This window comes from Coturnix japonica, chromosome 10 (genome assembly GCF_001577835.2).
Source record: "Coturnix japonica isolate 7356 chromosome 10, Coturnix japonica 2.1, whole genome shotgun sequence".
Lineage (NCBI taxonomy): Eukaryota > Metazoa > Chordata > Aves > Galliformes > Phasianidae > Coturnix > Coturnix japonica.
Window position 1 is genome coordinate 5310623 of NC_029525.1, and position 21440 is coordinate 5332062.

At 34.9% G+C, this 21440-nt stretch overlaps 1 protein-coding gene across 5 annotated transcripts in view; it reads left to right on the forward strand.

Annotated features, from left to right (window-relative positions):
• LRRC49 (leucine rich repeat containing 49) overlaps positions 1–19718 on the forward strand; it is a 42305-nt gene extending 22587 nt beyond the window's left edge. For all 5 annotated transcript variants that reach the window (XM_015872581.2, XM_015872583.2, XM_015872582.2 and 2 more), the window contains 7 exons: positions 3831–3914; positions 6697–6848; positions 8220–8457; positions 9583–9768; positions 12076–12185; positions 13251–13404; positions 15210–19718. In XM_015872581.2, the coding sequence (XP_015728067.1) occupies positions 3831–3914; positions 6697–6848; positions 8220–8457; positions 9583–9768; positions 12076–12185; positions 13251–13404; positions 15210–15416 (1131 nt within the window). In that variant the 3' untranslated portion in view covers positions 15417–19718. The remainder of the gene's footprint in view (positions 1–3830; positions 3915–6696; positions 6849–8219; positions 8458–9582; positions 9769–12075; positions 12186–13250; positions 13405–15209) is intronic.
• The last annotated feature ends 1722 nt before the right edge of the window (positions 19719–21440 follow it).

Below are 21440 nucleotides of genomic sequence, written 5' to 3' on the forward strand. Positions count from 1 at the left end.
CAGGCAATTATGTTGCAGGGTAATTGCTTTTTAATACGTTTTCTTCTTTTTGGCGTTCTGTCACTGCTGTAGCTTCACGCTGAAAATGTGAATCTGTATCCTCAGAAATCTCATTAATGCCTTATGTGTTTCAGAAAGCAAAACTTCTGCTGGGTGTGTGTGTGAAGATGACTCCCTAGCCATTTAGTAAGTGGAGATTTAATAAATGGTGGTGGCAATTGCATTACAAACTCTGTTTGTAATGATTTGGCACTTTCACCTTCTAGAAAAACATCCCCCCAACATGGAGCTTAGAGATTTGGTTTCTTCCCTGGTCATAGAATTAACAGGCTCCTTCATGTGATGACATTTTCTTTCCTGGCAGGCTACTGCAGTAGGAACCTTGACTTCTTCCACAGATGCCCAGCATGCTTGTCTGAACCCTCCAGCTGGGATTTAAGTTTTTCTAAGGTGTACTGGAAATTCTCTATCAGTAGTGGGTCCTGACAATCTGGAATTAGAATTTAGGAAAGAGTGCAAAAGGATACTTGGCAAGTTTCGGAGGATGACAGAGCTGTCAGCAGCTCTTTAACTATTTAAAGATTCATTATTGTTAGCCTAACAATTTCTTTTGAACACACAAAAAGAGAAGATGCAGGAGATAGGATTTAAAATAGCTTTAGTTCATCTGGCAACTATCAAAAAGACACAAAGTTATGGATGAAAGCAGCTGAATAATGAGGGGAAACAAAGGGAAGTGGAGAAGGAAAGAATTTCCAAAGATCTGGAGCTAAAAGGGAAGAGTGGGTGATAATGAAACTGAATTGTAGCAGGGTTATTAAAGGCTTTGTTTTATAGCTGAGTTTTGTTTGTTCTTCAGTGTGTTTTTTCAAGATTGATTGCATGTGTTCTGTAAGATTAATCAAGAAATGTATATAGACTTGACTTGTATAAGAAGTAGATTTGGCCTTTGAACTTCATTCAGATGTTTTTTCCATCATTCTACTTCTATAAATACTAAGGAAGAACTAGTTGTTTGAGGAGGTTGGTTTGTATTTCTTTTTTTGTGTTATTTGTTGTTTGTTTTATTTCAGCTCACTTGTTTTGTACAATTGTATAATAGATGTAGTGCTTTTTAAATGTCTCAAATTATGATGAACTCTTGATAAAGAAAAAAAATCTGACTCCAGTTAGAACAGCATTTGCATTTGTTCATCTCAGTACAAAGAATGAGGCTTGGTAAAGTACTGGACAGACTTGAATGTGGGCAACAGGCCTTCGTGGCTGGCAGATAGTGTCATAAAATATGGATTTGATGCTAAATTAAGGGAAGTCATTGGGATAGAAGATAGGGTGGAAAGGGACATTTGTGGAAGCTGCAAGAACTGTTGGAAAAGTTGGTGGATGTTTGTCTTAACCTGAAGTTGTTTTGAAAGGTGGTGAAATCATGAAGCACATTTTTTACAGATTAGTGCCACTTTTTTATGCAGCTTTCACCTTCTCCTGTGCTAAAGGTAATAGTAGTTCAGGTAATTTCAAGCTGAGCATATGATGACTGGCCAGCTGCTTCCTGCCAATTAGGATGGATAATTCCTGCTCCCTCTCTCTTGGTGGGACAACTGGTTTGCATTTCTCTTCTTAATGCCTACCAATTTTATATAATCAAATGTTTGAGGAAAAAAACAACCTTCATTTCAGAGTTCTAAACATACTTTAAGTTACTTAATGTGTTCGATCTGTTCAGTAGTTGAGAAGGTGAGATCAAAAGTTGCTAGAGAAAATGGGAGAGAGAAAAAACCTTTAAACTTTTCAAACAATGTTAAAGAGCAGAAGTGCCATATCAAATCAAGACATTTGAAAGCTAGAAATCAACTTTTAATTCCTTTTTAATTGAATGGTGTCATTAATGATGCTATTTTAAGCCTTATTATAAGACTTTTTCAAATTTTAAGTAAATGTAAGATTAGTACACTTTGAGATAAACAGCTGCCAGAAGAATCATGCTTGTCATTCTTAACATTCTGTATCATATACCAATGAACACTGCATTTTTATTTTGTATTATTTACACATTCATTTTTGTAGCATATACCTACAGGCTTCTTTCTTGATTTTATTTTATTTTTCTTTTCATAGCTTCCCTCAGAATCTCATTTACATATTGGGCCTCATTGTGTGGTATTCTGTTGTTCTGATGTGTCTGTAAAGCTCTTCTTTTTTTCTTTTGTTTCTTTCTTTTTTTTTTCTTATTTTACTTTGTTATTGATCTTTCCTTAAGCAGGTCTAGTGACCTCCCAAGATCCATTCTAACCTGAATTATCCTGTAATTCTGTGACACCAACTTTTTGGTAACCTCCTATTTAGGAAGACCTGAAAAGTCCAGAAGCAGATGAGTGTGCCAATGGAACCTAACCTTCAGAAAGCCAGGAGCCTTCTAGGGTGAAAGAATGTAAAACAAATAGAAATAAAATAAAAAATTATGCTTTTCGGTTTGTGTTCCAGGGAGGTAATTGCTAAGGCTGAGTAAGAGAAATGTACTTTACTCAAAACCTCTTTCCTTAATTTGAATTAAGGCAGGCCTTTTGTTAATGTATGTACGTTAGGCTGAAGTCAAATGAAAGTTCTGAAGTTCAGTGGCCTTACAGACTGCTGTCAACGTGTGTGGTGTGTCATTAGTCTTTGGGGTAGTATGCAGATATGTTCACATCTCAGGTGTACTTCTAACTTACTAGTTAATTTATTTATATATTTTTAATATAAATGGAAATTATTTTCTTAAGCATGCATTAACAATGCCAAGTGCCAAGTTCCTTTTCTACTTGATCTTCGGGTTGGACACCGATCCGTGTGCTTGGGGGTTCTTATAGTTCTGTAATCAGAGTATGTTTGATTTGTATCAGAACTTTGTCATATCAGTATCTTCCTGTTATCTCTGTTTACTGATATTCTTCACTTGTAACTTGCTGGAAGGTGGAAGTGAAAAGCCTAGGACAGGAGCTTTCTGTTTTGATGGAAACCAAAACACTTCATGTTCTTGGAAGATATGTTAATAGAAACACCCGAATGGCATATGAAGTAAATGAAAATAAATTTAAGTATGCTTACTAAATATTTTTCTTGGAAGAACTCTACACTTTTTACTTCATAGGGAACATTTCTTTTGTTACTTGGAAAATACATGTTCTAAAAATACTGTGCTGTGAGAATGTTTAGACTTCTGTAAACAGAGAACATTCAACCTAATATGGTTGTATTGCGGTATTAAATTAAATATCTCCTGGACCAGGACAATTTAATATCTTCAATTATATGGCTTCCATTATTCAGGTAGAAAGAACGTGAACAGGCAGTAATACAGAAAAGAAATAATACTTGTGGAATATAGTTAATTTTGAAAATATTCTTCTCAAGTTCTGATGTTGAATGAGGAATAACTAACTTTCTAAGGAGTATATAATGATAAGATTATTATTTTGGCGTAAACTGAGATATGTCCACTCATCCTGTGTATTTTCTTACCAAAAAACATACTAATCACAAGAAATACTATTCTACTTCAAATTGTTTGTTATTGTTTTCCTGATTGTATATTTATGTTTTTTTGAAGAGCTGAACAAATACAAATATTAAGATTCATTTTCAGTATTTCCATCTTGTAGACATTTTTTAAAAATTTCTTGATTTACTTGTAGAATCATTTTTTGTTTTACTGTTAAAATATTTAGTTATTAAAATACATATTTTTTACTTTTAAATGCCAATGTAATGAAACTTATTCGTAATATTAAAAAAAAATCAGCAATGAGGTTAATTCACGGTTTTGTAAAAGTGTTATCTTTTTCCTCCTCTAGGAAGAGGAAAGACGCATGGCATCTGTTGCAGCAAGAAAAGAAGAAGAAAGGAAGCGTGAAAGTCATAAACAGAGCTTGCTTAAGGTATTTAATGTGGCTGTTCTAACTAAAATGAGATCAATCTACCGTAAGCCATTTACAGTGTTCTCTAGCCTAATATTTTTAATCTAGGACTTAATTATCCTGGCATACGTTTATCTTTTAAAACTTCTTACAGCTTAAACAGTTTACCCTACAGTTGAAGTTCTTCATTCAGCTATTCTAGTTACCTAACAACCAAAACCCAAACCAACCAACCAAATGGAAAAAAAACAACAACTGAATGTGTGAGCATGGTGCTGTATGTAAAAAGAGAGCAAACTTCATTTTCCCAAATACAGAAATAAAGTAAAACCAAGAGTGAAAGACTTTTTGATGATTTCAGGTTCCTTGAATGCGGTCTCCCACATGTCATAAGTGCTTTGATGCCATATAGGCTTTTCCGAAGTAGTTCTTCCTTTGTTCTTTCCTGTTGAAGTTCTTGCCCTTTGTAGAAGGAGCTGAGCAGTTAGCAGAGCAGCAGCCAGGCTCCAGCTGTCTTTTTCAGGGGAGCACTTATGTACTGTACCAACATGGTTGGTCAGTGCTTGTTCGCTTGAGATGGAACAGCTCCAACAGGGGAGGCAAGGGCACACTCGAGAATACTCGTGCAGGCTGGTGACTAAATGATTGACTGCTAGCAGGAGACTAAAGTTCAAGGATAGAAGGCTATCAGCATTCCCTTTATTGCATTAATTTGTTCCGAGATCATTTTCTACTAATAGAGGGTGCCTTTAAACCTTCTTTGTTGCCCAGTAATGGTTATACAAAATGCTCTTTTAATTTGGCAAGTGGGGATGGGGGTGGGAGGAGAAGGTGGGGAAATGTGTCCATACTGTCAAGTTATCTAGGTAAAATTGTCCTTTATGAAGGGAATTAGACTACATGAGTTGCACGAGTCTGTAAGAAGTATAGCAAATTTACATACGTCTGAAAATAAAAGCATTTTATCAACAGATTTGATTATGTTTAAGCATAAACTGAATGGAAAAAAAGAATTGTCTACGTGATTGATCCTGGCATTGCACTAGTCTTAGTGTTGTTTTTTGTTGTTGTTGTTTTTTATTTTTTTAAATAGAGCTTTATACTGTGAAATAATTACATATCTGAAATGTATTCCAGTTTGACGTTTTGATGTCTGGTCTCAGTAAGAGAAAGAAATGGGAAATTAGGAAATAATTATTATACATAATGTTTTATGCCGTTGACAAGCTAATTGGAAGGAAGTTTGTGTTTATTTATAGTTCATGTTCTTAACCACTGATGTAATGTTTTCTTGTAGCTGAGAGATTGTTTGCATTGGTGGCACAGATTTCTCAATGCATGTTGCCAGTGAAAACTTCCCATAGAGGAAAAGGCATGTTTGAATATAATGCCCTTACTACTCAGAGTTCAACATTAAGTTGAAGGTTTTGTTACTTAATTGAGACTACTTGCACATCTTCGAATAGCTAAGTGGAATAAATGTCAAATGGCAGTATATTCTGCTTGATTCAGTGAGATGCTTTGTATCTCTTTCAGTTGTTAAAGCAGGTTTCAGTGAACTTGGATTCTCTGTTGTTTATTGTCCCCCCTGACTTCTGTTTGAATTGAATGGAACAAATCTGCTAGTAGCTAAAATATCCAATTGGGGGGGGAATCTCTAAGCACAACATTTTAACAAGAGTTACTTTTGAAGAAAATACTTAGAGAATGATTTTCTGGAATTCTGTTATTGTCACTTTCCTACAAGCCTTTGTAAACTGTGCTGTTTAAAGGAAATCATGGGCATTCATTTGATAGCAAGTAGTTGCTGCTTTCCTGTATTTGCAGCACTGAAAAAGTTGATGTTGGCAGTGCTGCCTCTTCTTGCAAATACTTCTCAGCCTTGACAGTGGTGTTCTTTATCCTTTTTCCATACAGTTTTTTTTTTATCTTGCTAAGGCCCATTCTTCAGCAGTGAAAGTCCAGTGGGTTTATCTCTGCATTATCAGATGTAGCAGGCACCAAGATCTGTGTCACTGTAATGAGTCAGCACCTGCAGCATGAGAGATTTCCATGTTGCTATAGAGTGTTTTACTGTGAATCGTTTATATGCTCTTTATCTGTCAGCCTGAATGGTAACGTTAAGGAAATACCCAGGCTGTATAGTCACAGCTCATGAACATTTTCAAAAGACAGTGTTCATTTGTAAAGGTTTATACTTCTCATCTCCAACATGGAGTACAGTGAGGAATGTTCTTTGTGAACTGTTACAGTGATGTCTGCAATTTGCCCAATGTGAAGGAGTTACTTAAAAGCATAAGATTAACAGTTCAGTGTTGTTTTTATAGATTAAACTTAAGCATGAACATAGGTTGAAGTTAATGTATCACAGTGTTCATTTCAAACCATAAAACCACGTTAATGCTGATTTTCTCCATGGGCAAATGAAGTAAATGTTCATTTTTCTTTTTGAAAAAAGACTATAATGAAATGTTGTGTTTTGTGTCGATCTGCCCTGTTTTGTCTGAACATTAGTGCAAGCTGCACACTACCAAAGCAAGACTTGTGTGGTTACCCAGATCAGCTAGTTTAAACTTAATTTTCTTGTCTTGATTAAGTCACTTGTTTCTATTGTCACCTGGTGGTTATGCAAAACAGTGCTTGAGCAATGCATTGTATTTACTATGTACCCGTAAACCAGTGCTTCTGTTTCTTCAATTTAAAATGGTAACAAGTTTTTGATTAAGCGATATATATGTGTTTTTTGCATCGGACAAATATGTTGGTACTATGCCGTCCTAATTTATTACAACTTTCATTTCAGGAAAAGAAACGGTTAACAATTTGTAATATTGCTCGCCAGTGGGAGATACAGCAGAATCGAATAGAACTTGAGGCTTCTTTAAACCAAGATAAAGATAACCAGCCTTGTCCGATCAATGGCAGTGCTGCATATGTATTTCCCGAAGAAAGCAGGTATTATGTTCAGGAATTTTTCTTCCCATTCTTGTCTTACATTCTTATTCTCAACTTGGAGATCTCACTGTATTTCATTGTCAAATGTAATATACCCAAATTTATTCTGAAAATATGTTTTACGTCATTGTTGAACATACTGGCTGTTGATTGTAAGTTATGTGTACTTAAGAAGTAATATAACAGCAGCTAATTGGCTAAAGAAGCTTATGCTAAATTTTTGTGACTTTTGCTAAATGAAGGAGAACTTAATGTTTGAAAGAGGTGTTAAATACGAATTCTGGAGCCAGAATTGGGGAAATCAAAGGAATTATTTTCAAAATAAAAATATTCAACCCCCCCAGGGTTTTAACAGAATAAACAGAGTGGGATTTTTGGAGCTGTTGAATCATAGACTTTTGTTAGATACTGTCAAGAAAACATCAGCTGAGTGGGGAAAAAAAAAACCACCGAATATTCTAGGACAGTTATAAAGAACAAATCAGTAACAGTTGTTGCACAACTTTCTGAGCCCGTGGGTTTGTGGGTTGTGTTCATCTTGAATTCTTTGTGTGCTTCAGGTCAGCTCAGCTATGTATATTATGTGGGAAGCAAGATGTGTAGAGAGGAGTGTTGAAAATACCAGGATCTGTTGTTTAATTTTAAAACGGACATTACGAATTTGGAAGCACACGCATTTTAAAATATGTGCTTAATAATCCTCGTTAATGAATTAATAGTTAATAATAATAATAATAAAGCCCTTATTAAATTATTAATTAAAAATTAAAGAACAATAATGAGATTATTTCATCTCTAAGGAGAATAATGAGTCTTGATCAGACAGTGTGACATAAGGGTTTTAGCTGAGTAGAGATACTGCTTTTAAGTGTGGAACTGATTGTTCAGCACTGTCAATAGCTTCATCCTTTGTTGGTATTAATAACTGTGTTGTTGGGATGGATTCTAAAGCACTTATTCCTACCATATCTTCTGCAGTGCATACAGAGAATAGAATCTGCAGGGGTCTTAGCTCAGAAATTCATGTTGGTTGAAGTTCTTTTTAGGTAACTAAAACATGCTGATTTAGCATTCTGAAGTAAAATTCTCAGTGAGGTTATTAAATATAAGTGATGTTTTTTCATGTTGCCTAACTCTAAAACTGACAGAGCCTTCCTGCTAAAGCAGTTGAACTTTTGTAATGTTACTTGATGGGAAGAGAGTTTTCCATCTTGTATCACTTCTGAACCATGCTGGGTAAAAAAGAGTGAATACTGAGAATTGCCATCATATTTGAGTTCAGGTTTGGGTGAATGAAAGGACTGTCATTCACTAGAACAATTTTACTACTATGAAATAATTTTTATTACTGAATTTTTGTTTTGTCCACAGGTCTCTTGATACAATATTGAACAGCGCAGTACAAGGCTTGTCTGTCCTCGAGTCTCATCTGGTGGAACTGGAAGGAGACACTCTTTACTTGTATGGTTCTGGGGCACTGGAGTGCTTGGATCGGAACTGGAGTGTTCAAACAGCTGGAACCATTGTCACAGTGTCCTTTGTGTTCATAGAATTTGATGAAATTGTGCAAGTGTTAACAAAACTGAAGATAAAATTTCCCAATTCTGTGGTAAGTATATCTCAGAATGTCAGCTGTGTGAGCAGCTTGAGAATATTTATTTTGTAATAGAACTTTAGTTTGGGAGTCACTATTGACTGTTTTATGTAAATAGATGTATTTTTGAATTACACTGGTTTCATCCTTAAATGTTTGTTTCATTTTGGCAGTTGTGAAAAACAGGATTTTAATTCAGATTCTTCAACAGGATGGTTACGTTCTTTTCATTCTAGTAATTATTTCCCATAGTTTGCTCGACTTGCCTGATTATCTTTAAGTTGCAAAACTGCTGTGGAAACACCGTATTGTTATTCTACAGTATTACAGATCCATGTATCAGGAGACCTTCATTTGTACTGTGAATTCTGAGATCATCTTATAAATATCCAACCATGGTAGGATAGAAAAGAGAGGTGAAATTCATAGGGAGTAGCTGTCTAATTAATACAGCTCTTGGAATTCTTCAGTTCCTGTTGAAACAAAACATTATAATGAGAAGTCAGTTTAGTACTTTCTTGGACACGTAAATCTGTAGATTTTAAGCAAGTAATAAAGTAATGATGACATATTTAAATAAACTTGTCATTTGGATTATATGCTTACTTAGCTTGCTGCATCTTTTTACAGATGTTATATAATGCCACTTAATGGTTTCATTGAGAAATGAATTTGTGGGGAAATTATGTCATTGAGATAAATTTGTTGGGCGTGGCAAAATCTCAGCAATCTTCACCAACCATTTTTCCCCTGTCTGCCCTTCTGTGGTGCTGCTGTGAAGCTGCACTTTTGATGCTCATGGGAATGCTAGTGTAGGGCAGAGTTCAGAGAAACAGCTGACTTTAGAGCTAGTCAGTTACAATAAAGTTTAAAAACATATTGTACTGATTTTATGTGTGAATCTTACTTTTGTTAGCAGAATTGAAATAAACCTTCCTCAAGCAGCATCACAGGTTTGTTTGTTTTTTTGTAATATGAAAATGAAAATGATGTAACTAAGTGGTTTATAATTTATTTAGTGTCTTATGTAATGTTGACATTTTAGAATGTATATACACCCATTGGTTTTATACATCAATGTTTTTCTCCCTGAGGACTAAATTAAGTGAGTGGTTTATTGTTATTGTTTTCATTTTTAAGCACCTGAAGTTTAAGGAGACAAATCTTGTGACCCTGCAGCAATTCAATGCATTAGCCCAGCTGCATCGCATGGAACAGTTAACAGTTGATCCGCAGGGAAATCCAGTTGTTAACTTTACTCTGTGGAAATACTATGTTCTGTTTAGATTGAACCATTTTAATCTACAGAAGATAAATGGAATTGAGGTAAGATGTTGCTTATTTCTTACTAGTGATCTTACATGATATATTAGCAAATAATATTGCAAACTGCACCTGGGAGGTAGGGAAAGAACTGATGGCAAGGCTTTTTATTATAATTTTTGAATATATTTTTAAAAAGGTAATGATCTGTTACACGTGATTCTAGGCATAACTTTGTGACATTATGTTCAAAAGCACCTCAATTCTTAGAGCTGGATATTTATGCAGAAATGTGCATTTGACAGACTGCCTTGTAGCTTACAGTATATCACTTACTATATATTCCGGTACTAGATAATATAGCTCAAATTGACTTTCCTTCAAGTGTATTAAGCGCACAGTATTGGTTGTAGATGGGTGGTTGGACAAGATTATCTTAGAGGTCCTTCCCAACCTTAACGATTCTATGATTGAAGAGACTGTCAAGTAGACTTTTTTATTAATGTTTGCCATGTACAATATCATTATTGTTTAAGAAGCAAATTCTTTTCTTTGAGATACATTATTTAAAATTTCCCAATGATAAGAATCTCAGATTAATTAAAATAGCTGTCAAGATTTGAAGTTATTAAACTTGACAAAATGCTCTGCGCCAAGTGGTATGGCATACAGGATAACAAATGCACTACAGTTATTGAGTTGGTGCCTGTTTTCCTAACGTACTACACTTGGCAAGAAGGCTGTGTAATGGACTTGCATTGATGTGGTATTACTGTTATAATCCTTTTGTGATTAATGGAGCAAAGAATGTATTGGCACAAGATGGAGAACATGAGTTTCTATGAACTATAGTGTGTATTTAGCACTGGTGTCTCTGTTGACCTTGTCCTTATGCTTCTCTTAACATAAATAAATTAATTAAAATCCCTTCTTTCTCTGGCAGATCTTTTTCTGGCTGCAGTGCCCTTTGTTTCCTTCACTGCCTTCTGTATGCTTTGTTTCAGACCTTGCTTCTGTTAACAGACTTTTAGTGAGGTCCTTCACTTTTAGACCACTAAAGATTTCTTTTATTTTAAATGAAAGTGATCAAAAGTAAACACTGTGAAAATAATGTTTAATTTAATTAATTAAGAAATGTAATTAGAAATTACATTTCTAATTTCCTGCACTGGCTTTCTGTGGGGAGTTTCTCCCTTCATTATGCTGTTGCAGTATGTGCCATGCAAGGATATGTTGTATAGTCTATAAATGCTAAATAGGATTATGGTAAGTAAGATCATGTGAATTTTGACTGAAATTTCATTTCATCCACACATTTTCATAAAGTAGAAGAAAAAAAGTTATGTGAAAGTATCTCATAAATACTGTAGTTAGTGAAATTTATTTTAAAATGGGTTACTTACCAGAAATATATTAATCTTGACAGAAATTATATTTGATCCAGAAGTTAAAAAGTCATTGAGTGAGTTTCATTGTACTGTATTGTACAGGTGAGATTTAAATGATCATAAAGATTCCTTGAAAAGGCAAGGGCCTACAAGCTGTGCCAACAAACTTTTGGCAGCTAAAATCGTTCATAGTTTGGTCCTCTGGCAGTGATGGTCTCTGTTTCTTTTGCCCTGAATTTACTAGTTAAAACAAAAATGACAAAAATCAACCAAACAATGGAAATATTTTATCTGCCTGATAGTAAACCGAAGTGTAAAAATCATTGTGAAAAGTTTTCATCCATTGAAAGTAAGTTAGGAATATCTTAGTTGAATTAATTGTGACTTAACAGTGCATATATAGTATATATTTGCAGAAATATATAGTGAGCAAACTATGTACTCTTGGCTTCAGAAATGCAGCCACTTAATTTTTTTTTTAATGTACATATGTGCACATGTATACACATACGTGTGTGTGTGTGTATTTAATAAACCTTTTATATGATTCTTCCAAAGTCAGAGAGAATATAACTTTTATTATGTGGATGACAGTGTCTTCTGGTGCCTTCAGCATAACTTGATCCAGTATTTCCAGCAGACCTTCTTTAAGCACATGCAGTGCAGGGTAGAAGTAATGTCTGACATTCAGATACTTAATAAATCATTATGAAATTCCTCATTTCAAGAGGAATATTAGGAAGCAAGGAGTACCATATCCACATGTTAAATTTTCCAGAATTATAGGAAATAAAACAAGCACAAGTATCTAATTTGGTTTCTTTTAAGGTATTCAGAAAGTGCCACTGAAATACAATCTATGTTTTGTAGGTCTTCAGTGTTCTGCATAATAAATGTCAGTCAGTCCTGAGTCCGTGTATGGAATGAATTATGAACATGCCAGTTTTTAAACTTCTCTCTCACTTTTTATTTTTCCTCCCAGGTTACTCAAGATGATGTTGTAATGGCAGAAAGGCTCTTTGGCATTCTGGCATATGTTGCATCTTCTGAGCTGCCCCGTTACCGCTTGCTTTCGTCATTTGGAGAATCTAGGTAAATTTGTTGTTAAGATTCAAGAAGGAAGGCAGAGGCTGTGTTGTTCTTTAAATAACACAGTCACTGACTGAAATTGCTACGCGTGTTTCTGAGCAAATGGTTTTCTCATTTAGCTCATTTTGTTTCTCTGTTATTATTTTGGAACATCCTTGAGTTTGTTTCTTGTAGCAGATACAAATTGGTACTATTAATGAACCTTGAAAAACTGTGTATATTAGAACATAAATACCGTAAAACTGAGATGAGGTTTGTCTGAATGGAATGTACTGCCACTTTAATGGTACACTATTGTAGCAGATAGAACTATGAAATTACCAAACTGCATTGACATTTTAGAGAAACTATGCAGACAAAATTTGATGAACTGGAGTTTGTCTGGACTATACTGTTTTAATTTTCGACCATGTCATTCATGATAAATTCTTTCTAGGTAAAGAGATAAAAATGTCACAAGTAACATCTTATGGAAGATAGGTTCTTTGCATACTGCAATATTACACTTCCTCATTGATGAAGACAGATGTTTTCACAGAGGCTGTATGAGGTCTGCTGAGTAAGATGAGAGGCACATGAACACAAATGCCCTGCTTGTTTAATTCTCCAATTGTGCTGGTATTGGTGAGGATTCGTGTGGTTTCACAGCGCAGATGCAGACTTTTTTGTGGCTTTTTCATAATAGATGACTGTAACAGTTCACATATTTAAGGGTTGTTTCTGTAAGAAAAAAGTTGTTAAAAAAGACTAAAAATATTTAGTCTTAGTCTTCTACAGATGGTTGCTTTTAAATTTAAGTTGCAAGGCTTCCTATTTAGGTGATGAAATGTGATACATGTCAAAATGTCAGTTGTATAGGAGTAAAGTAACTGCAGACTAGTTAGGATCATCTGTGTATTGTGAGGAATTTGAGGATGTAATAAACCTGAAAGCTCATAACTGACAAGTTCAAAGAGAGTAGAGGGGAAAAAAAACAAAACCTCACAATCATTAGGAACATCTGCACTTAAAAAAGAAAATAATAAAATCCATCAATTAGAACTGTAAATCTCTATATTTTTTCTGAAGGATGAAGCAGTTCAGTTATCTTCTGGAGGGAAAGGGGAAGAAACCTGGGACTGGAAATGAGGAAAGTAGTGATAACAGAAGAGCTGGGAGAGAAAGCTCTGCTCGAGCAACATTGAATTATGTCACAAAGGACTTTCATATGGAGAAGCTTGAGGTAAGAATATCATTATAAAATACTTCTTTACTATGTAACCTTTGACTACTACCAAGTTTCTGTACTGCTTTTGTGAGCAGTTGTTTTAAAATATCACTATTTACCATATTTGCATGTTTAATCAAACATTTCAGCTAGCTGATCTGAATCCTGGGTAATGGTCAGTTTCTGTCTTTAAAGAAATGGTTCCCAAATGGCGCTGCAGTCTCACAAATCCATTCCCACTTAGAAGTATTGCATTGGTAATAAAATGTACCTGCATTAGTAACATTTTTTTGGGGGGGAAAGTAACAACAGCAACAAAAAACCTGCTCATTTCTTATGAAGATAATGCACATAATATTTTTAATGGAAGTTAGGAAGCGTGTTCCAAAGTGAATTGGTGAAGAATACCTTTATCAAAACTTGAGTTAGCACCAGGTCCACCAATAAAGAATGTTTTCCTAGCTTTTAAGTGAGATAATCATTAATAAAGTTGCAAGCTGGCTTTTTTCAGACACGTACATCAGTTGCTCTAGCTTAAATTTCTGTTTCAGATCTTCTAAATCTTCTGGTAGAGCAGAGAAAAAGATATTTCCAGGGAGAATGTGTTTCTTTCATTGACAGTCTCTTTTCCAAGCAGACACTGAACTACAGCTGTATGCATCCTGTTTCCTATATTTGTTCTGTTACTTGCTTTTTGATTATGTTGAAATATGTAAATCCTCTGAGTACCAGAAATTTAATCAAAGGTCACGAAGCACAGTTACTGCATTGTAGTTTTATTATCCAAGATACATATCATTGAAAAAAGAGGGTGTCATACAATTGTAAACTAGTAGTAAGTTAACTTGGTTAGCTAACTAAGTTAACTTATCAGGTAAACTGGAGTAAAGTTATATATATAAAAATATACATGTGATTAAATTAGTATATTGCTGAAGGTGACAGGGTAAGTTAAATGAAAAAATAATCTGTTTTATCAGGTAAAAGAACCAGGAAGTATTTTCTCTACTTTATCTGTCGTTTAGGAAAACTTCAGTTTTAATGGCCTGAGGTTTGACCTAACACTTTTAACAGTCCCACAAACCAAATTGGTTAAGTATATACCGGCAATTTAACTGTTCTATGCTTATTATGGAGCTGCAGAAACAGGAATTAATACAGTTTGTTTAAAATGCAGAGCTATGAGGTGTTTTTTTTATTATTAATCATGAAATTACTGTTATATTTTTGGATTACTTCAGTACCTAATATAGTACATGTTACAAGCTACACACTTGCCAGAGTCCATCAGGAAGACTGTGAATGGGGGTGTATACTGTCTTATTTTTCTTGTGATAATATGCCTTGTTCTTAGCACATTTAGATAAATGTACGCTCTCCAGCTGTTGTGGTGTACTCATGGAAAGCTACAAAGGAGAGTGAGGAACTGGCTGGTGCTTTGTAGTTCTGTAATTCGTAATAGGCTTCACACTGCTTCACACTACTGTCTCAGAAGGCAAAAAATAAAAAAAATTGTTATGCTGGTAAAAGATACTTATATGACTACTTACCTGGATTTCAGATAAATTAATTTATTTATGTGCTTTGACTATTACAAGTACAATAACACTGTGTGGCCATATTCAAGAAAACTTAAGTAGACACTAGGTTGTACAATTTTAAACAAACAGAAAATTGTGCCTTTTCTCGTGTTAATCACTTTTAAAACTTAAAAAATTTCTGTGGCTTGGGGTTTGTTTTTGTTTGTTTGCTTTGAGTTTGATTCTGTCTAACCTTTCCTTCCTTGTCTTATGCAGTGTGTAATGGTTTCTCCGTTGCAGGAAATAAAGGAAAGAAAAGCTTTTTGCCAAACATACGTCAAGAATTTGGTGAAAGAAGCTGCTGACATCCATATGAAAAACGAGTCCTTGCAGAAGCTTTGGCCTCAAATGTTCATTGAACTCGTCAGAGATGCAGTGATAGAAATACGCAATAAAAATTCCTACATGAAACTCAGCTTACAGCGGATCACTGATCAAAAACAGTAGAATCAAGGCCTGTTTTCTTGCAAGCTTTTGGTTTCTAGTTTGGATAATGATTCACAAACTTAAAACAATAGAATGTAAAATTACCATCATAATGAAACACATCCTTACTACCCCTTTGCTTCCCCCCCCCATCATACAAAGGTTACCTTTAAATCTTAATTAACTCTGTTTTTGTAGCTTTCTTGATAGTGTTCAATTACAAATTAACTTGCATAAAGCGTTAGCAGTGCTTCCTTGGATGAAGTAAGAGATGGCATAGAAGTCACTCAGTGGTTATGCCATGGTTCACTGCAATCTTGTTCATTTTTTTTTTCTGCTATCCTTGCTTTGGTAGTGCTATAGCATTGATGTTAGAGAACAAGAGTACAAGCTGCTTATTTATTTATTTATTTATTTATGCTAAACAATTTCTGATTGTCAACTTTTTGACCATTTCCTGCTGTCTTTTAAAAAACAAAAAACAAAGCAATGGAATATTAGCAAATTTTTTAACAATCAAAGCTATTAAATTATTGCATTTATATCCTAAGGTCAATGAATGCTTTATATTATTTGATTAGTCAGATTATGGAACACATTTTCAGACCATGTCCATGACAGTTCTTGACATATTTAATTATCCTAATTCTTAACTGAACAAATGGCCCAAACTGGACTTGAAGTTCTTTTTTCATTAATTTATGTTAGTTGTGTGAATTATTATAGGTAAATTATGAAATTGGGGATATTGTACTGAAGCTTTATTTTTATTCTTTTATAATTTATTGACATAACAAATTATTACTTTTTGAGCTTTGTTGAATAAGGTCAAATGAACTGAAAAGCACGCATTAAATTTGATAAGGAAACTGTTGAATGCTGTTCAGTTGTAATCACTGTTTCATTTCTGTGTCTGTGTGAGAATTTCAGACCTTTATCAATAAGAATGAATTACTCACTTTTACCTTTCACAGATAATTGGAGGAAGCACTATATGCAAGGAAACACTTGTCCTTAATGCTGCATGAAGAGATGAGATGCAACTTGCCCTCAAAATCTAAAACACATTCCATAGTCTGTTGTAAATACCATATTACTTCTGCCCAGAAATTGAATTTAGGAAATGCTAGAAAGTTCAACTGATTCCTGTAGCTGGTGTTTATATGTGGCTAGAAAGTTGTGCCATTTGAACTTATGTTTGGCATTCTGTGTATCTTACTACAAGAATCCAAATTCTTCATTATTTTTTTACTCAATTCAAATTGGTCAGATTTTATGTAAGCTCACTTATAGGGGAAAAGAAAAAAACAAATTGTAAACCAAAGCAAACTTCTTGGAATGGTTTATATGGCTCTGAACTACGTTGTTTTTCCTGCTTTACGTGAACAAGGCTGCCTGGCAAAGCAGAGGTAAGTTTCTATGTCCTGAAAAAGGCTTTGAGTCAGTAGCAGGACTCAGGTCAAATCTTTCTTGGAACACAGTGTATTTGCAATCAGATAACGCTGATGTATCTCAGTTATCAGAAGGAACTCATTTCCAGAGCATTTTACAGGCTAATGGTGACATGCATACCACTAAGTATAGCTTCCAAGTATTTTTCTTTTGGTTTATGGTATATGTGAGCTTCAAAAGCATACTTGCAGATAGTTACCTTTTAGTATTTACAGAATTAGAGGTTAAATTGCTTTAAATTTCATGAAATATTAAAAATACTGAAGAAACTGCCTCAGCAGTCATCAATTTTTAATAGAATTAATCACCCCTTCAGGCTTTTTGAACAGTTGAATGGAATTTAAAAAAAAAAGGTGAATGTATTTGATAGGATTTCTTTTTTCTTTCTATTGGAAAACCACTCTCTCAAGTTTTATGGTGCCTTTTTATTAAGGGAACACATAAAGTCCATATGAAAAGGGGGCTGTGTAGGGGTGGAGGTGGGGAGAAGAATTAGGGTTGCTATATAGATATGCCATCAGTATAGAAAGAAACTTGCAAAAGTTTTTTGGATCTATCAGTTACTTTACGTCATTTCTGTGCAAGGAGGGGCAAGTGGAGCAATTCCAGCTTCTGCATGGGGACAAAAAGCTCAGCAGCTGTGTGAAAGTGCAAAACTCTCTTGATGATATAGCCAGAGCAGATGGGCCCCTTTTGAATCACATTCAGCAGTAATAAAACATTGGAAAAAAATGCTTTAAGAAGGGTGGGTAGGCCTAGGAGAACAGGAAGTTCTCCATGGGAAAATCCAGAGAAAAGCCAGACTTTGTGATGCTGAGGCTTTAGAGGTGTAACCCTGATTGAAGGCTTTAAGGTATGATCTTGGAAAAAAACAAGTGACATAAAGTATAAGGTATTAACTGTGAATTGTATGAACTTCTCCTCAGAATGCTCTGTATCCCCAGTAATCTGTGAATGCTGCGAGTTTAATTATTTCTGAAAACGAATGAATGAGGGACTGAAGTGATGTTAGGCCTAAATACTTTGGGTTCTGAACTGCCAGGTGATTTTAAAATTGTTAGTATGTTATGTATAGCTTATATATGCATCAGATTTGTTTATATCAATTCATGCATTACTGTGACCCATTACTGTAGTTGCTTATTAATGAGTATCTGAGTCACTACAAATACGAAGCCGGTAGAAGCAGCAGGTTGATACAGATTCTGAAAATTAAATGCTGCGTACATAAACTTTCCATCTGTTCACATGTATAAATCAAGGAGTTAAAATAGCCGTTGACTTTTAAGCTGACGACCTTTTACTAAAGCCTTCCAGGATGGAAAGTGTTGTTCTCTTGCTTCAAAAGCCTCTAAGTGCTGCACAGAACCATATTTTGATACCTCCTGTATTTCATTCACCACTGAATATGGACCCTTGTGTTCCTCATGTGTAACATGACTTTGTGCACAAGACAGGAGGTGTAATTGTATAATTCACATATATCAACTAGAAATCATCTTAAAGAGTAAAATATTTCAGTCAGAAGCGTATCTTTTTAAACTTTTTCATTGATTGATGCATTGTTCTTGTTTTCTGAGAAAAATTTCCTCTGTTTCCAGCTATGGGTGGATAATAATGTATTTTACTTTGATTCAGTTTTGGTTTAGCTTTGTCATGCATGAAGGCTCCATTATGTCATGAAGTCATCGTTTATTCTGCAACTGAAATTTTGCCCTTGGTAAGGAGGCTGATGAAGAGCTGTATTTCATTCACTTCATTTGATATATGATCAGAGAAAATAATATAGCTGCAGATAAGCCACCAAAGTGGAACAAAGAGAGGTATGATTCACTTAGAGCAAACCAAAAGCTGATCCTGTCAGTTTTGAGGAATAAAAGGTACTGGGAAGAGTTCTATCAGAGCACAGTAAAGTAAGTAAAACCAATTTACTGACTTGGGCCAAGTGTTTGTTTTGAAAGCTGTTTTATATCCCTCAACTACACTGCCTACAAAAGCAGAGTATCTTGTCTGATACTAGAGATGGTCGTACTTATATAAATTATTTAATATTAAAGATTAACCTATCGAAACATCAATGTTCTGCAAATTTTGGCAGTTGTACAAACATTCTGCAGATTTACGATTTCTTTCTTTGTCAAAGCTGTCAGCTGTAAAAGTAACATTTATGCTTCTTATTGCTATTTTTTTTATCACAGTGAAGCAACACAATTAGTTGCTTTTTGTTAGATAGTTTAGTTAAAGAAGCTGAAGCAAATGCCTGCTATTTCATATTGTTAAGCAAAATGAACAAATGCATAATATAGTTTGAGAAGTTAGTACTCCGATTGAAAATCATGGTAAAACCACTTTGTTTTAATTTGGGACAGACTACTTGAACATTCTGGTTCTCACATCACATAAACTTCATCTTGAAGTCTGGTATCAGTGCAATCATTTTCTCTTTGGTTTAAATTGGAGCCATCAGTCTTTCAGAGAACTATGAAAATTAGTGCTTTGTTACTCGCATGTAGAAGGAGTGGGAAAGGATAAGAAGAGCTATCACTTTGCTCTGTAGTGTGATAACATTGTATACACTCAGAAATCAATGTAAGCTGATTTTTGTGTGTAAAGAGTATAGGTTACACACACCTCAGATCTTTTTACAAAAGGCTAATTAGTATTTTCTTATATGTAACTACAGATATCACTTGATAGCTGGATCTTCTTTTACATGAGCTAAAAGAAGCTGAATTTAAGGGACTGTTTATATAACCTGAGGATCCAGTTTTGTTGGCCGGCTTTGCTAAACTTCTGTTATCAGGAAGAAAGACAAGCTTATCTGGAGGAACTCTTTTATTTGTCCACTGTGATTTTAATTTAAAAAAAAAAGTATTCCTCTGCAGGCTCTGTACTGTACTTCATATACTGTGCTGGTCTATCAATGGCTGAATGGATGCCTCTGCTGGCCTAAAATGTCAGGAAGACCTGGTGAAGACTGGGAAATATTAATGGAGAAAAACTTTCTCAAAGTCTGTATTTCTTTGTTTATTTCAGTTATGGATGGGTGGATGTTTTGCAAGTGGAAACATCATTTATGAAATTACATTGAGCACAGAGCAGCAGGAAACCACAGGTTATAGTTTATATACCAAATCCAGCGTTGGAGGTATCCACAACCCCAATAAGCATGTCTGTGCAAGGCAGCCCTATGTTGTTAAGTACTGGCTGTGTTGGTTTGAAGAAAGAAAGTGGTAAATATTTATTCCAACAATTTGGAAACACAAACTGATAGTTTAATGATTGCTTGTTGGTTGTAATGGTATAAAATAATGTGATAAAAGCAAAATCAGGTTAATTAAAGGCAAAATCTGTTAATTATGTACCACTTAGAGCTGTTGCTTTCCTGGTTAGGTGGGTGCCTCCATGCTAAAAAGGATCACTGTCTTTGTTATATAGTGCATGCGTGCTCGGTCCATCTCTTACATGATTATAGATGTTTTATTGGCATCTAGTTTAATGCTGCCTCCATGAATACTACTCTCTAGTGTGAGACAAACTATTCCTCACACTCTTATTTGATTAATATGTGCACCACAAAATTATTGCAGCGAGAAGTACTTTGTTTTTCACCTACAGGTCTGGAACTTCGTGTGAACGAGGAACAGGCCATAGATGAACTCATTCATGCCCCTGTGCAGGTAGTCTGTAATCAGGTCTTGTTTCCATGTATTCATAGTATACCATTAGATAAGAGTAATGTAATTCACATTACATTTGTGGAGTAATTGGACCTATGAATGTGATGATTGTATTACATGCATGCATAGCCTAGCCACTTTGCTAGGTTTTGCAAGGTACTGAGGCACTTTACTCTCAGAAACCATTACTTTCTAGTAATCATAATTTAAAAAATGATTCATAAGCTCTTACAATATACATAGAAATTAAATTGTGAAGCAGTGCATGCTGTAATTTGTGTTGCATTTTGGCACATGGCGGATTTGCAGCCTGCTCACATTAGTCTCCAGTGACCTGTGCTCTCTAAAGAAGTAACAAAATGATTCTGAAAAGTGATTAAAAAAAAAAGAAAAAAAAAAGCAGCACAGTTCCTGTATCTGTACTGGAAATATGATATATTAGATTTCATGCAACTTATATCCTGAGTCAAGCACGTTAAACTAGTGTTTGATTATGAAGTTTTTGTGTAAAGCTACAAATCTTTTGCCCTCTAGCAAAATGTCACCTAGTTCTTAACATTTCTCTGCAATCTATAATGTAATTAGGTGTTTTTGTAATCTGGAAAATGCAGACTGGCTTGTCAGCTTAGAGAGAAGAGAACAGGGTCAATACTAAAGGGAAGATTATGGTGAGTGCTGTTGGATTAGAGACCGTGAAAAGTGTAGAAAAGACTTTGTGATCCCGGTGTTCTTTTGGAGAATGCATGAGTGCGTGTAACATGGAATATATAAACCTGTACCAAACAACCTGAGCGTGAAGATCTCTCTCTGAAAGTACTGGTATGAAAATAGATTTGTTGTATATTCTCCAGGCTGCTACTCACTCACTGCATTTTAAGTTTTAAAGAGCGAGGGGGGGGAGGGAAGTGGTCTG